At 38.5% G+C, this 17,389-nt stretch overlaps 1 protein-coding gene across 1 annotated transcript; it reads left to right on the top strand.

Moving 5' to 3' along the window:
- Positions 1-1,316: 1,316 nt before the first annotated feature.
- On the top strand, positions 1,317-17,276 carry chmp6b (charged multivesicular body protein 6b). Its single transcript, XM_063002892.1, has 8 exons — positions 1,317-1,489; positions 4,857-4,966; positions 7,200-7,287; positions 7,742-7,828; positions 8,503-8,568; positions 11,340-11,420; positions 11,894-11,957; positions 15,807-17,276. The coding sequence occupies exons 1-8, from the start codon at positions 1,427-1,429 to the stop codon at positions 15,860-15,862; spliced, it is 615 nt and encodes a 204-aa protein (XP_062858962.1). The 5' UTR covers positions 1,317-1,426; the 3' UTR covers positions 15,863-17,276.
- The last annotated feature ends 113 nt before the right edge of the window (positions 17,277-17,389 follow it).

The raw sequence follows: 17,389 nt of genomic DNA, 5'->3' as shown, positions 1-17,389 counted from the left end.
GATACCCCGACAGAACATCCAGGGTCCTTTCTGTGTGGAGTTTGCACGTTATCCCTGTGTCTGTGTGGGTTTCCTCCAGGTGCTCCGGATTCCACTGTGTGTGTGTTTGCCCTGTGATGGACTGAAGACTTGTCTGGGGTGTTTCCTATCTTGCACCAAGTGAACTGGACCCACCGTGACCCTGAATAGGATAAAGCAGTGGTAAAACAGACAATGAATCTATAAATTAATGACTGAACGAATTAATAAATGAATTGTTGAACAGCTTTTTACATTACATGGTTTTGATGTAGTGCTGTTAGATTAATTAAAAAAAGCATTAATGTATTGAAAGTGTGCAGACTAAGACAACAAATGTAAAGTGTGGGGGTAAGTACTTTTTAAGGGATCTTTATAAATGTATTACTAATTTGTCACATCCATTGGTAGGTAGGATGATTTGCAGTCATATAAAATAATAAGTATTAATAAAATTATTATAATTTATTATTGTGATTATGTTGATTTAATAATAATAATTATTATTAGTAGTAGTAGTATTGGTGGCTGTAAAGAGACAGACAGGTGGGTAGAAAGGTTGGTGGGTAAATAGATAAATATGGTAATGAACATTGTGTAACAAAGATTTGCTATGCTTTCTGCTTATAGTTTTAGTTGTCATAATTAGGGGCAGCACGTAGGATCAGAGAGTAGCACTGTCGCCTCACAGCAAGAAGGTCCTGGGTTCGATTCCCAGGTGAAACGGTTTCCTCACACAGTCCAAAGACATGCAAGTGAGGTGAATTGGAGATACAAAAATTGTCCATGACTGTTTGACTTTAAAGCCTTGAAGTGATTAATCTTGTGTAAACAGTAACTACCTGTCCTGTCATGACCAAAGTGTGTAAAACATGACGTTAAAATCCTAATAAATAATGTTGTAATTGTGGTTATTGATGTGATTGCTATCAGTGTTATTGTTTCTGGCTTTAGCAGTACAATTTATTGTATTTCCTTTTGTATTTTCAAATAAATGAGGGGAAATTCAATTACAACTGAATTATTAGTTATTATATTTGATGTTGTTTGGTTATTGTTGAATAAGAAAATACGTCATATTTGCCACCTCTAATCACAAATTTTTTTTTAATTCCTCGTGTATCTGATACAGACAGTTTATGTAGCTGTTATTGATTTTATCCGCTATGTGCTTTACAGTTTAGGATTATGATTATTATGATTAAGAAAGATTTGCTCGCGTGTAAGACTTTCCGTTTGAAATGTGCTACTCTGACAGAGTTGTGTTTAGGTGAAACAGTGATGGCTTCCGGCTTCACTTCACTAACAGATGAGTGTAGAGTTAGCTGAGAGAGGAACAGCATGTATTCGGGATTAGTTTGTACAGTATTACTGTAGAGAGAGATAGAGAAGGGGATGAGGTACAGGTATGGGGAATATATTTGGAAAAAAGAAGCGCAGTCGGGTTACAGAGCAGGACCGAGCTGTACTGGTGAGAAATGGCATGAAATAGCATGTTGGCTACAAAGCACACCGAGCTAATCACAATAACAGATTAAATAGATGTTTAAATGTGTGTTCTCGTTCATGTAACTGTATGTAGTGTAAGTGTACTGTAAGTTTAATGTATTTAGCTTAACATACTTGGTTTAATAGAAATTATATGGTGAATAGTTAATAAAATGACTATATCAGCAGCTAATGTAGCTAAACAGGGAGTGGTTTTCAAAGCAGTTGATATTTATGACTAAACATCTAAGCCATTCAGTCGTGGTAAAATCATGTATCAGGGTTTTTTTATTTCACACTTATAAGTATTTACAGAGTGTGTTGTCACTTATTTAATATTTTAGTTTTCTTTCATGTTCTCTTCAACAAAGGCACTTCTTTCAGTTTTGATTTGAGTATAATCAGTGTTAGACATTTGACTCACATGCTGCAGGTGAAAGTTGTGCTACAGATCTGTTTTTTTGCTATGATCCAAAGAATCCCACTCGATTTGACATTTACAAATCTGATTTCAGTTATTTTCATTTAAAAATGATACATATTACATATCTGATATAAGTCATGTCAGAATTTGACTTATTTTCTAAATGTATTATTTATCAAAGCTGGTCTCCACTGTTCATACTACAACATAAATATATTATCAGAAATGTGGCTCGTGTCTCAAAACAGTGTTTCTAATGTCAGATCGACTGAGACACTGCTTTGTGCAATTTCTGCCCATCTATTTAGGTTTTTATAGGTTTCAGACAGTTTTCAGGAGAAAATGGAGCTTTAGATGTATTCCACAGTAAATTATATTAGTGTTATAGGTAACTGTAATATTTACTTTACATTTAAATTTAAAGTATACTAGGTCAGTCATTATAATTCAATAATCACCTAATTACAGTTATATATTATGATATAATGATGAATCGAGATAGTCGTCATCAATTTTCAGGTTTTACAGTTTATTTTTAAGCATCAGCAAAGGTGATTTATTATTTTTTATAAATTTTCCCCTTTTTCTCCCCCTTTAGCGCATCCAATTGTTCAATTTGCATCGTGCTTCCTCTCTGCCTATGCCGAACCCTGCCCTGACCGAGGAGATCGAAGCTAACCCATATCCCCTCCGAAACATGGGCAGCAGCCGGATGCATTTTTGCCACCCACACATTGATGAATGTTGTGCCACCTAGCGTTGCATGCGGAGAGACACACCCTAAGGGCACTCTTTCCTCATCTCTGTGCAGGCGCCTCTAATCAGCCGGCAGAGGTCGTAATCGCATTCTGACAGAGAGAGACCCACATCCGGTTCACATCCCAACTGAGCAACCGGCCAATCATTGCTCATACAGCCACTCAGCCTTGAACCGGTAAGGCAGAGCTGGATTCGATACGATGTACTCAGAATCCAGCCCTGGTTGCAGCGTGTCTTTTTTACCGCTGCGCCACCTGAGCCGCGGCAAAGGTGATTTATTATTGTGAATTAATACTATTAATCTATTAATATTCAAATAATTATGTGAACATAATTATTAATTAACATAATTAACACTGTAAACTGTTTTGTTGTTTAATAGTTATCTTTTCTGTACATTTCTATCATATCTATCTATCTATCTATCTATCAATCTATCAATACTTAAACTTATATGTAAATACTTATATACCATATTTTATTTATTAAATTTATCTTATTAGATACAGTTATCTTATGTGTGCATTCTTTGGCTATTTTATTAGCTACACCTACCATATCGATGCACTTTGTAGTTACACAGTAAGTGAACAGCCTGTCTGTTGCTCTGTACATGTTGTCACTTAGTGCCCACTAACCAGAAATGATTTGAGTGGTGGCCATTCTCAACACCAGAATGCCATAATAGTGAATGAAGTGTTGGTGGTACTGACAGTGAAATATAATGTGCAAAACTTGCTTGCTTCAGAAATGTGAGCGTATATACTGTTATCATATCTGTATGATAACTGTATATACAGGGGTTGGACAATGAAACTGAAACACCTGTCATTTTAGTGTGGGAGGTTTCATGGCTAAATTGGACCAGTCTGGTGGCCAATCTTCATTAATTGCACATTGCACCAGTAAGAGCAGAGTGTGAAGGTTCAATTAGCAGGGTAAGAGCACAGTTTTGCTCAAAATATTGCAATGCACACAACATTATGGGTGACATACCAGAGTTCAAAAGAGGACAAATTGTTGGTGCACGTCTTGCTGGCGCATCTGTGACCAAGACAGCAAGTCTTTGTGATGTATCAAGAGCCACGGTATCCAGGGTAATGTCAGCATACCACCAAGAAGGACAAACCACATCCAACAGGATTAACTGTGGACGCAAGAGGAAGCTGTCTGAAAGGGATGTTCGGGTGCTAACCCGGATTGTATCCAAAAAACATAAAACCACGGCTGCCCAAATCACGGCAGAATTAAATGTGCACCTCAACTCTCCTGTTTCCACCAGAACTGTCCGTCGGGAGCTCCACAGGGTCAATATACACGGCCGGGCTGCTATAGCCAAACCTTTGGTCACTCGTGCCAATGCCAAACGTCGGTTTCAATGGTGCAAGGAGCGCAAATCTTGGGCTGTGAACAATGTGAAACATGTATTGTTCTCTGATGAGTCCACCTTTACTGTTTTCCCCACATCCGGGAGAGTTACGGTGTGGAGAAGCCCCAAAGAAGCGTACCACCCAGACTGTTGCATGCCCAGAGTGAAGCATGGGGGTGGATCAGTGATGGTTTGGGCTGCCATATCATGGCATTCCCTTGGCCCAATACTTGTGCTAGATGGGCGCGTCACTGCCAAGGACTACCGAACCATTCTGGAGGACCATGTGCATCCAATGGTTCAAACATTGTATCCTGAAGGCGGTGCCGTGTATCAGGATGACAATGCACCAATACACACAGCAAGACTGGTGAAAGATTGGTTTGATGAACATGAAAGTGAAGTTGAACATCTCCCATGGCCTGCACAGTCACCAGATCTAAATATTATTGAGCCACTTTGGGGTGTTTTGGAGAAGCGAGTCAGGAAACGTTTTCCTCCACCAGCATCACGTAGTGACCTGGCCACTATCCTGCAAGAAGAATGGCTTAAAATCCCTCTGACCACTGTGCAGGACTTGTATATGTCATTTCCAAGACGAATTGACGCTGTATTGGCCGCAAAAGGAGGCCCTACACCATACTAATAAATTATTGTGGTCTAAAACCAGGTGTTTCAGTTTCATTGTCCAACCCCTGTACATGGTCCTTTAAATAAGTGCGAAAGATGCTAGCTAAGATTTACTGTATGTATATAACTTTTACAAACAGCCATGTTCTTAAATTATATTGACTGCAGCAACTGAAGCAGCAGAGAGATAGACTGAAGCTGTATCAGAAGAAGATCACTCTTCAGCTAGAGAAGGAAAGGCAGCTAGCCAAGCAGCTGCTGAAGGATGGCAAAAAAGAGTGAGTGTGTTAAAACATTTCTGTCCTGTCTATATTCCTGCTTTGATATTGTTATTGCTATTACAGTTTAATTGTACTGTGCTATGCTTTCTACTTTTAACTGTAACAGCATAGCTAATTAAACAGAGGCAGCAACCTTATCTTGAACCTGTTCCTCAAAGTCAAACAACTGTGATGTTTACACTGTGTTCCAAATTATTATGCAAAAAGTGTTTAGGAGTGATAAGGTAAGAATTTTTTTGTTTGTCAGTTAAACTCATTGATGGTGATGTGTGTCAGGGCTCTTTATATCACTGAAAGCAATTGCAGACACCTGTGCTAATTAGTTTGGCAGGTGTGTCCAATTAAAGGCAAGACTACTTAAGAAGGCTGTCCCACATTATTAAGCAGCCTACATTTTCAGCCAAAATGGGAAAGAAAAAGGATGTGTCGGCTGCTGAGAAGCAACAAATTGTGGAGTGTTTAGGTCAAGGCATGACTACAATCAACATTGCCAAGACACTTCATCGTGATCATCGCACAATCAAGAAGTATGTAGCTGATTCAGAGCACACACGTGTGCGTGCTGATAAGGGAAAATTGAGGACTCTTTCCAACAGGCAATTACGTCAGGTTAAAAGAGCAGCTGCAAAAATGCCTCGTCATAGCAGCAGACAAGTTTTTGAAACTGCTGGTGCCTCCAACGTCCCCCGAACAACAAGATGCAGGGTCCTTCAGAGGTTTGCAGCTGTGCGTAAGCCATCCTGTCGACCTCCTCTATCCACTGCACACAAGCAGAAACGGCTCCAGTGGGCCAAACAATACATGAAGACTGACTTCAAAACTGTTTTGTTCACCGATGAGTGCCGTGCAACGCTCGATGGTCCAGATGGATGGAGTGGAGGATGGCTGGTTGATGGACACCCCATGCAAACAAGGCTACGGCGCCAACAAGGAGGAGGTGGAGTAATGTTTTGGGCTGGAATCATGGGGAGAGAGATTGTCGGCCCCCTTAGGATCCCTGAAGGGGTAAAGATGACCTCCATAATGTATGTGGAGTTTCTCAAACAGCACTTCCTGCCATGGTTCGAGAAGAAGAACCGTGCATTCCGCAGCAAGATCATTTTCATGCATGATAATGCACCGTCTCATGCTGCAAAGAACACATCTGCATCTCTGGCTGCTATGGGCATAAAAGGGGACAAACTTATGGTGTGGCCCCCATGCTCCCCTGACCTCAACCCCATTGAGAACCTCTGGAGCATCATCAAAAGGAGTGTCTATGATGGCGGGAGGCAGTTCACATTTAAGCAACAGCTCTGGGAGGGTATTCTGTCCTCATGCAAAACAATTGAAGCAGATACCATCCAAAACCTGACAAATTCAATGGACGAGAGAGTTCAGAAGCTCCTTTCAAACAAGGGGTCCTATGTGCAAATGTAACATCACCTAGAATAAAGTTTTGACTTGAAAACTGTTTGATTTCAGTTTGTAATAACCTGCTAATGCTTATAATTTCACAAATGACCATTTTTTTGTTCTTTATAAAAATGAAAAGGTTGAAAACTCTGCTGTGCATAATAATTTGGAACATGCATTTTGAGTGCATTTTGAGTGTTTTATTTTTTTTTAAATATACTGTTATCATTGGCAGTTTGTTCAAAAACCTTTCAATTGTACTCTAATAGTTGATGACTGGAAAATTACAATGACTGCAATTCATATAGGTAATTTTGGAAAATCTGAGAAAATATTATTTGCATAATAATTTGGAACACAGTGTATATAGATAAAAACTATGCCCTGAACATAGGAACTTCCACAAGAGCTACAACAACAGCTAGTATTAGCCTATTATTAGTATTACTATTATTATTATTATTAAAATACAGTTACATGGTCATTTCTAGGGCTGGTACACTGATTTGTAATGGGAGTAATCTCCAAATAGATAAAAATAAAAGCATTAATAAGGTCTTCAAGACAAGGATTATTATTTTATGTTTTTTTAAACATGGCTTTCCTCCCAGAGTCCAAAGACATGCAAGTGAAGTGAATCAGAGATACACAATTGTCCATGACTGTGTTTGACATTAAACTTGAACTGATGAATCTTGTGTAACCAGTATTTTACTTGTTCTGTCATGAATGTAACCAAAGTGTGTAAAACATGACGTTAAAATCTTAATAAATAAATAAAATTCTCTTGTTTGTAGTTTGTTCATTAAATAAATGGCTTTTGGTGTTTGTGTAGGAAAGCAATACTGTTGCTTAAAAAGAAACGCTTCCAGGAACAACTTTTGGACAAAACAGAAAACCAGATAAGCAACCTGGAGCGCATGGTAAGTAATGCTGGAAAATAGCCTCATCACTATTGGGTTTTTAAAAGTCAGCTACTTTTAAATTGGATCCACAATATAGTGTTTAAGTACACATATAGTATCATGCACAAAATATATGAGTATATCAGAGAGATTCAGTGTCTGTTTTGCTATAACATGATGATGATTATTATTATGACATGAAAGTAAGTTTACTTTTTTCATAAAACTAAATTATGACAAGGCAAAAGTACAAAATCTTTTAGATGGTGACATGTGGACATGGTCCTATTACAAGGAAATAACAGACCTGTAACAGACCTGGTGGAGGAAACACCACTGTTATTCACTTTGTCTGTTATTTATTTATGGCACAGTTTGTTGTAAATGATCTTTGTCCTAAAAGTTTTTTTATTTCTAATAAATGTGTTAACCAATTTTTACCACTAATCACATAGTGCCACCTTCCCACCAGGTTCAGGACATTGAGTTTGCACAGATAGAGATGAAGGTGATTGAAGGACTAAAGGTGGGCAATGACTGCTTAAAGAAAATGCACGAGGTATGTCCTTAACTTACTACTCATTTATTTTTTATATCTGTGAGGAAAAGATTCAGAGGATAGTGTGTAATAAGTCTTTTTCTGGATTTTCTCTGTTTATTTTCTAATCTAATCATTTCCAGTTACCGATTGTGAATCCACTGCCAATTGCACGATTCCCAACCCTATCTAATAGAGCCAGATCACCACCGCCCCCTCCGACACGTGTCCAATCTGCCTCCAATTATTATCACTTGCCAGTGTTAGGTTTCCACACAAAGCTGTCAAGCGTACGGAGAGCCACACTAAGCTCCATGCGACCCTTCCCCACTCATGCAGGCATCCGGACCCTTCCCAGAAATCGCATGTGGGAAGAGACTGTTTAACCTTTCCTCTCTCAACCATGGCTAATTGTGTTTGTGTGGATGCCTGGCCAGGTTGGTTGCTCTGCCGAGATTTGAATTCTTAAGTTCGAACACTCCGCAGTGGTGTGCTACAGTGTTAGACTGCTGCGCCACCTGAGTGCCCAAATCTGTCTTTTAAGTATATATTATCCCATTATTCTGAGCATTGTTGTCATTTACGTTTGGTTAAATTTTTTGTTTACTTTTACTAACAAATAAATGTATTTATTGTTCTGAGAATTTAAGTAGACTTGTGTACACTGTATTCATCTCCTTCTCTCATCTGTAAAGGTGCTGTCCATCGAGGAAGTGGAACGAATCATGGATGAGACCCATGATGCCGTTGAGTACCAGAGGGTGAGTATCTCACTTCCCCAGCCATACTATACAGTGCTGCTCAGATTAATGAGTGAGTTGTGTTTTTTTTAAAGAATCTTTAGTTGGAATCACCATGAGTTGACAGTTAAATACCAGCTGACGAAGTACATATTGTCAGATTAAAATATTAAACACAAAATTAAGTTTATTTCAATAAGCCTTAATGCTTTAGTGAATATAGTGAATAAAAAAAACAATGTAACATCGTGAACACAGAAAGCAGAACTAGTTCTTTGTTTTACATGTAGATTTTAGACAAACTTCATAGCGAACAGTTCATCAGAGGTTAAGTAAATATGCTAATCCAAAAAATACAGGCACATTTGGCATACTAATGCTGCTTTCTAGCATTAGTGTAGGAAATAGGGTTGGGCGGTATGACGATATTACCGTATACCGCGGTATTCAAAAATGGTGACGGTATTCAAAAATGGTGACGGTATTTTTTAAATGTGAAGCGCCAAATTTCTGCTTCAGGTCTACCTTGAAAACTGAGACTTTAGGACAGGGGTGGGGAACCTTTTATCCACCTAGGGCCAGATTAATAATTACATATCTGATCACGGGCCACATACTACAATAATGCAACACGCAGCCAAATAATACAGGCTTTATAAATTATGCTGATGGCATATAGTGCTTATATTTGATCTCAGACTTACCTTATCATCATTTCAATGTGACGGTAGTGAACTCACCACATAACTCACCTCAGTCACACTGTCCAGTTCCTTTCTGGGTCGTGTGAAGGAAGTTTGCTGTGCAATCAAATTATGTTTGAGCACCTTTATTTTCTCCGCTCGTTCCGATCCCTGCAGAGTGCTATACTTTGCGTGTTTGGTGGTATGATGTCTTTCAATATTATTTTTCTTTAGAACAGCGAGAGATTCTCCACAAATTAAACATACTGGTTTTCCTTTCACTTCTACAAAAAAGAAATCCGTTGTCCTTTTTTGTTGAAAGACGCGACATTCATCATCAACTTTCCTGCGCTTCGACATTTTTACAAACTTAAACCAGAAAGACGCAGCTAACTGGACGAACCTACAGTCACGGTTGTCGCAGCTCATTGGTTAATTTGATATACGCGTCATCATTAATTGCGGAGACAGAGACGCCTGGGCTTTGTTTACCTTGTTGCGACGCGACACTGAAACGGATTATGCGGAACAGATGATTATGATGATTAATAAATTAGTAAATTAAAAACAATAACATGTAGGAAATATATGGCGGGCCACATTTGATTGAGCGGGGGGCCGTATACGGCCCACGGGCCGGAGGTTCCCCACCCCTGCTTTAGGACATGCGCGCATCCACAGTAAGGGAGGGGTGGGAGGGGTAGGCGGTTGGAGATCTCTGATTGGCTGTGGGGTGCTCACTGGTGATAACACAGAGAGACGAGTGAAGAGCCACACTGGCTAGCGTTAGCTGTGCGCTAACAAGCAAAAACTGAAAAACGGCTCTCTTAATTTTTCAAAATAATTATTTTTTATCAGTTCAACCGGAAATGAACACAAGCGCGTGCATGCGCGGACATGTACTTATTTACTAAATATATCTTCAGTGTAAATCGAGCACAAGTGTTGAGAAAAAGGAGCAAACAGTAATAATAACGTTACGCCCAATCCGCTGTTCTGACTCTTGTCTGCCATAGATTTTCCTGCCTATGTAAGAACTATTTTTTCCTAAATAAAAGCGCTATATTAAGAAAAAAGAACGTCTCACCTGTCGTGTAATGTGAATTATAAAATATATTGTCTGGCCCTTTAAGAAAGTTAAGCGCACTATAGGGCGTAGGGAGCGAGTGTGTAGGGAAGAGATCGGATTTGTACCGTTTCCGTGTTCGTGTTTTGCACTGAGCTTGTGTAACATTTAAAGTAGCGTTCTCGTTAACCACTCAAATGTTTGGACTTTGAATTATTTTAACATTATTTTACATCACCGTCATTGCAACATGAACATTTACATTCATATTTTTTGTTACGGTATATAACTTAATTCTGGATTACAGGCATAACTAATCGTACACGTTCATACACTTTTAAGAAATATCTGTAACTATAAACTAAGCAGTTAACTTTTGAAATATATTGAAGTGTGTAGCCTGCTATTATTCTGTTTTATGTGGGCAGAGAGAGATTACAATGTTATGTGTTAATGTTTGTGTTAAAGTGTAATTGATACACATGCATTTATACTTATGCGTATTTATTATAGATCAGACGAGATAAGCAATGTTTGACGTTCAGATTGTTAAATCTTTTTATAATAAAACATTGAAATATTGTGTAATTACACTCAAGTGTGTACACTGTACAGTTTGTCCGCGACACCCCCCCCCCCGCGGTAATACCGTATACCGCGGTATTTCCTGAAGACGGTATGAAAATCGGCAATATCGCCCAACCCTAGTAGGAAATGTAATAAAGTTCTACCTTTATATTGGGACATCATTCAAAATGTCACTGTAGGTAACAGGTAATAATACACACTCGTCTGTATGTAATAAATGACTAAAATGTTAGGACATTACATTCAGCATTGGAAATACATGGAAACTGTTGCTGTAGTAATCTCTGTGCTGAAGAGGTAAAAAATGGGTAAATGTGCTATAATTCTACCCAATAATGTGTAGAAGCAAGAAGTGATTTTTATCGTTTTCATAGTTGAGTTGGCTTAATGTTACAAAACACATCTGAGGTTTTGTGTGTGATAATCATCACTGATTAAATTGATCCTTTGTACAGCAAATTGATGACATTCTGGCTGGCTCTCTGACCCAAGAGGATGAAGATGCTGTGCTGGCAGAGCTCGAGGCTATCACTCAGGTGTGTATGTGTGTGTGTGTGTAAAAGTGAGGCTAGGAACATACAAAACACTTGTACTTGCATACGAATGGAGACACAAGGCAGTGTGAGCATGCATCCTGATGTACATTCATAATGTGCATCTTCACAGTAATACACTGTAGTTATAGTATAGTAACTATAGTAAAGAAACTGGCTGGCACTTGACTTACCAATTTATCCACAAGGTGTTTAAAGGGTTTGAGGTGAGTGCTCTCTGCAGGCCACAGGATTTCCTCCATCAGGTGTTTTTTGCACAGGAACACAATCATGCTGAAGCAGGAAAAGGACTTAACCTGAACTGTTGCCACAAAGTTAAAGGCATATAATAATTGATCTTGTAGAGCTGGAAGCATTTGTGTTTACATACTTTTGTTCATAGCCATAAAAGAAACTGAATTTGCTTTGTCTGACTCGTGTTTAACTTTGTGTGTCTGTGGCTGTGTGGATTACAGGAAGATGTTGAACTTCCCGAGGTGCCAGATGAGGAGTTACCAGAGGCTCCAGAGCAAGAACCAGGTGTGTGGTCTCTCTCTAACACATGTACACACCCACCTCAACAGGTTGTCCATAGTGGACATTCTTATTGTCTAGTATAGAGTAATATGTTGCTGAATCATTGCTAATAATCATGGTCTTGGGTTTCAGATATTAGTTCAGTAAGTTCTTACCACCAAAATAAACATAGAGCACCAGTATTAGTTATTATGTGCTTATTTATTTATTTTTCCAGTATTAATAGCATACAGGCTCTGTGGTGTCATTTTGTCACATAAAAACAAATCCCATTGATTGACTTATAGCTCTTTCGTCAAAGCAAGGTCAGTTGGAAAGCATCAATATTATTTAATTTCATTTTCTTGTTTTACCACTGCTTTATCCTGGCCATGGTCGCCGCGGGTCCACTTTTTCCAGAATTACTAGACGCAATTGCAGTGACACACCCTGTACAGGACAGAAATCCATCGTGGTGCACCAGCTTTCCTCCCAAAAGCTTCGCCAAGTGTGTTTGATAGCACTGCCGGGGATTTGAACCCTAGTGCAGGTGGAATAGCGCTATTTACTGGTGCCACCCAAGTACACTAAAGCAATACTTGAAACAACTGAAATTATCGTTATTAACAGGATAAACGCTCAGAAGGAAAAAATTGAAACTTACTTAAAGTTTTGCAGTATTGTTTATCTATTTATTTTAATTTTGATCTGACGTTTTTTATATGTTAAATTATTTATATAAATTCTCTGTGAGCTCGTGTGGCCTAATGGTAAGAGATGTGCTGCTGGTAACTGCATTACCTGAGTTCTGAGAGTTTAAATCCCAGGCTAAGCTCACAGATACAGAAGGCACATGGTGGTACATGAACCTAGCCACTGGAGGGACGCATATCAGTGCACCCTTAGTGCCGCTCCCAAGACCATATCAAATATGTCGTCGAATGATTTGCTGTGGCACACTTGACGGGAGCAGCCAAATTGGTTCCCATCAACACTGCTGCACCGTACTACCATGTCATGACTGGTTCACCACCCACACATTTAGTTTGTTCATTGGAGGTCCATTGGTACAGATGGGCTGCAACTGGTATTTGGTGTACTCATAAAGTTCATCTGAATGGTAGGTGTATCTCATAAACTAAGTACTGAATTTATGCACCAGATAGGTGTAATAAATAAAAGTAATAAATGATGTATAATAATAAAATGTAGGGGCATACAGGTATATGTTTACATTTTGTTTCTGATTGGCCTTTGAGGAACTATTGTATTGCTTTTGTCATTAGATCCACCAACCATCTGTCTGTTCCATCATTCCCTCTGTTTTAAGTTGTCCCAATTTAAATGCACATAGTTGCGAAAACATCAGACGTACTCAGCAGCAGGTCTTCTGTTTCTTGCTGTAGCTGCTTTATGATGACATTCCATAATCCACTTCACTAAGGCTTCTACCATTTAATAGGATATGGCAGGTGATTAGTTTCAGTGATGTGTTTACAGACTGAAACACATCAGACATCTGTACAGCTAACAGACTGGTTTCATGGCTTGTATAGATGTCATACAGAAAGTAAATAGTAAATATAGAAAGAATATTTCTTTATACAAACAAGTTTGAGAACATGAGGTCACATAATTTGAAGTTATTATTCAACCCCTAGGCTCAGTACTTCACCCATTCTTCTCATGCAAAAGCTTCCAGCTCACTGGTGTTTTGTAAGTTTTGTTCTTCAACTGCTTTCTTTCAATTCCACTAACTGACTGCAAAAGCCACTCCAGGGTATTCCAGGACTGATTCCTGAACCAAGCTTTGGTTGACTTTATATATATTTGGTTGAGTGCTAGGAATCATTTTTTTGATGGAAAGTCCAAAATATTAGCAAGGTTCAGTTTTCCACAGTAGTCATAATAGGGCTGGGTGATATGGATCAAAAATTATATCTCGATATATTTTAGCTGAATGGCGATATACGATATATATCTCGATATTTTTTCATCCCATAAGGTAATAACAACAAGACACTTCTGAGACAAAGCTACATGTTCCAAATTTTTTACAGGCACTTTTATTAATATTCATGCTGGGAAGCTTCACACAAGAACTATTTTTCCTTAAGAAAAAAAAAAACTATTGTAAGAAAATGTTTGTTTTCTAACATCTCACCTGTTGTGTAATGTGAATTACAAATATATTGTCTGGCCCTTTAAGAATGTTAAGTGCACTATAGGGTGCAGGGAGCGAGTGTGTAGGGAAGATAACAGAAATTGACTGTTTCCGGCTGCGCTTGTGTGTTTTGCACTGAGCTTGTGTGACATTAAGTAGCGTTCTCGTTAAACCCCCCTCACGTTTGGACTTTATACATTATTTTTACATCAGTCGCCACAACATTAACATTTACATTAATATTTTCTTTTACCGTATAGAACTCAGCTCTGTAATACAGGCAGAACTAATCATTCATGTTACTGTGTAACTATTACAACATTTAATGCATTTTAATCAGCGTTCTGCTTCATGCACTTTATCATTATTTAACAGATTTATTTGTTGTTTAATTGCTGTTTGCTCCTTGTTTACTGCAGAGTTAGTTCGTGCAATTTTATTAATTTTTGGATGTTTATTGGCCGAGAACAAGAAATACTATAATACAAGATAAATAAATAAATGAGTCTCGGACGTCAGGATATCATCCAGTATAAACTAACGTGCATGTCAGCCCGTGCATGCGCTTGTATGTTTATATTGGTTTTTGAAACGAATAACGACTCGTTTTCTTGTTTTTCAACTTTGGGATTTGAAGTGAAAAACGAATGGTACACGGAGCTCGAAGATTTTGTCTGGACTTGTTTTCGGTTTTCTCTACAGAATACATTATTCTGCTGCTCATCTGACACTTTGAATCCGAACCATCTCCAAATAATTGAGCCATTATTTTTCTTTTTAGTAAACAGCTCCTCTTCGATAGCTTCTGTCATGTCTTTATCCGTCTCCATGCTATCGCTGCCTGCAGGACTTACTGGTGAAGCGGTGGGGGCGGGGCGAGTTGTGTTCAGTGAGGGAGAGGGGCGGGGCAGGTGAACATGTGCAGAGACAAACTGGGAGAAGAGAAAGTCGAACTGTCGGATCTAATTGGAACGCAACATCTATATCGATATAAGCGATATTGTCTTATCTTATATCGCGTATGAAAATATATCGATATATTATAAAATCTCGATATATCGCCCAGCCCTAAGTCATAACATTACTTTCCCAAAATGCCTATATATAAGGGATTTTCTTTTGCTACTGACACATCCGTGCTAGCCTTTATCAAGCCATCCTGCAAGTCTTTTGCAGTAACTCAGGGAGTTTTCTGATGAGATTGCTTTTGTTTCTGGGTAGAAATGTGGGCTTTCTCCCATGTTTGGAATTTCTGGAAAATACTCCCAATGGTATCTCTAGACACGTTCAAGGTTTTGTTAATCTTCTTACACCCAGTGCCCTTTAGAGCTCTGAGTTTTAGATGTAACCATGGTTGTAACACACCTTGAACACTTTAATCTTTGGTTGGTGTTTAATGTAACATATCACAGATAAAGCAAATGAAGGGAAACTTATTCCGAAATGGTTTAATGATGTATCAGACTACCAGTAGATCTTACAGAGTAGCAGTAGGATTTAAGATCAGCGTTACTATGTAGGGGTTACTATGTAGGGGTATACTTTGAATCATTTTAACATGGCAGTATTAACAAAACCGTTTATTTTCTATGTTCATTTGCTGTATCATTCAACTGATAAAAACTTCATTATTTATGTATGTATTTATTCCAGTTGAAGTGTTAAACTGAGTTGTTTAAACTAAAATAGTGTTTTTTTTATTGTTACAGAACCAGAGAAGGAAAAGCCGACCAAGAAGCCGGAGAGAGAGCTGCTGGCTGTGTAGTGTTTCACCCATGTCTCAGACTTCTGTAAAGTTGCTGTATTCATTTGAGCAGTTCCATATTGCTGTACGTGACCAGCGACTACTCAGAACCACAGCCAAACTAAACCACAATTCAACCACACTCCCTCTAAACAAAATGTACAGCGAATTAATGGTTCTCTTTGCGTTTCCAGTCCATGGTATATTCTCTCTAATGAAGAACTCATTGTTTAAGGTGGTTTAATCTGCTATACTGTTATGGTATGTTTGTTTGTTTGTTTATTAGGATTTTTAACGTCATGTTTTACACTTTGGTTACATTCATGACAGGAAACGGTAGTTACTCATTACACAAGATTCATCAGTTCACAAGGTTATATCAAACACAGTCATGGACAATTTAGTGTCTCCAATTCACCTCACTTGCATGTCTTTGGACTGTGGGAGGAAACCGGAGCACCCCGAGTAAACCCACGCAGACACAGGGAGAACATGCAAACTCCACACAGAAAGGACCCGGACCACCCCACCTGGGGATCGAATTCAGGACCTTCTTGCTGTGAAGCAACAGTGCTACCCACTTAGCCACCATGCCGCCCTGTTATGGTATGTGTCCACATGTCCTTTACAGTTCAGCAGGATTCTCTGTAGATGAACGTAGTAGACACCTGATTCTAGGGTAAAATCTTGATTTTTGTGTGTGTTTACCAGTTGAATTTTGGCTAGGGTGTTCTAAATCGGAAGACAGCATGCTGTGAAAAAATTGCAAGCAGAAACTACCTACTGTATGTCTCTAACTTCAATGTTTTTAGCAGATTACTTTTTTTATTTTAAATATTTTTACTACTTAATCATATGGATAATCATTTTAAGCAACATCGAATAACAGAAGTTGGCCATCTTATTAGAAATACAACAGAATTCGAAAACTTGTCGCATGAGTTGATTTACTGGATATGTTTATATGATGTCCTGTTAGTTATATATTCCTTAAGTGGGTGGGGGGGGATAAAAACCCTTTATGACCTCTTAGCAAGGTAGGGAAAGGGTTCTAATCCTGTTTAGAGTAAGCATCTCCCTCCTTTCCACTGAGCTTTTGTAATCTCTTCAATTTCTAATACTCACACATACTGAGCATGGCTGAGACAGTATAGCTGTCATGCATTCAGGTTTCATTTTAATGACGTATGTAAACCATATCTCTGCATATTGTGGAATTTTTTTACATGAACCGAACTGTAATTATATTAAAAACCCAAAATAAGTTTTCCAAGCATAGGGCAGGCAGTGGATACTGTAAGATGTTTCAGTCTCATGTTAGGTCAGATCAGATTCGTCTGGCACTTCTTTGTAGGCTTGTAGATCTGCCTGTGTTTTTTTTTTTTTTTTTTATTGTTTTGCAACAATTAAATAGTTTTTTGTTAATCATTTTAAATTCTATTTGTTCATTCAAGTCTTAATGGATATTGGCCACTAGAGGGCAGATCAGCCTTGTTGTGGCTTTGTGGTATTATCGTGGAAAGGATTGACTCTGGCATCTGCATTTTT

Source organism: Trichomycterus rosablanca, chromosome 10 (assembly GCF_030014385.1).
Source record: "Trichomycterus rosablanca isolate fTriRos1 chromosome 10, fTriRos1.hap1, whole genome shotgun sequence".
Classification (NCBI taxonomy): domain Eukaryota; kingdom Metazoa; phylum Chordata; class Actinopteri; order Siluriformes; family Trichomycteridae; genus Trichomycterus; species Trichomycterus rosablanca.
This window is presented reverse-complemented; position numbering and strand designations above follow the sequence as displayed.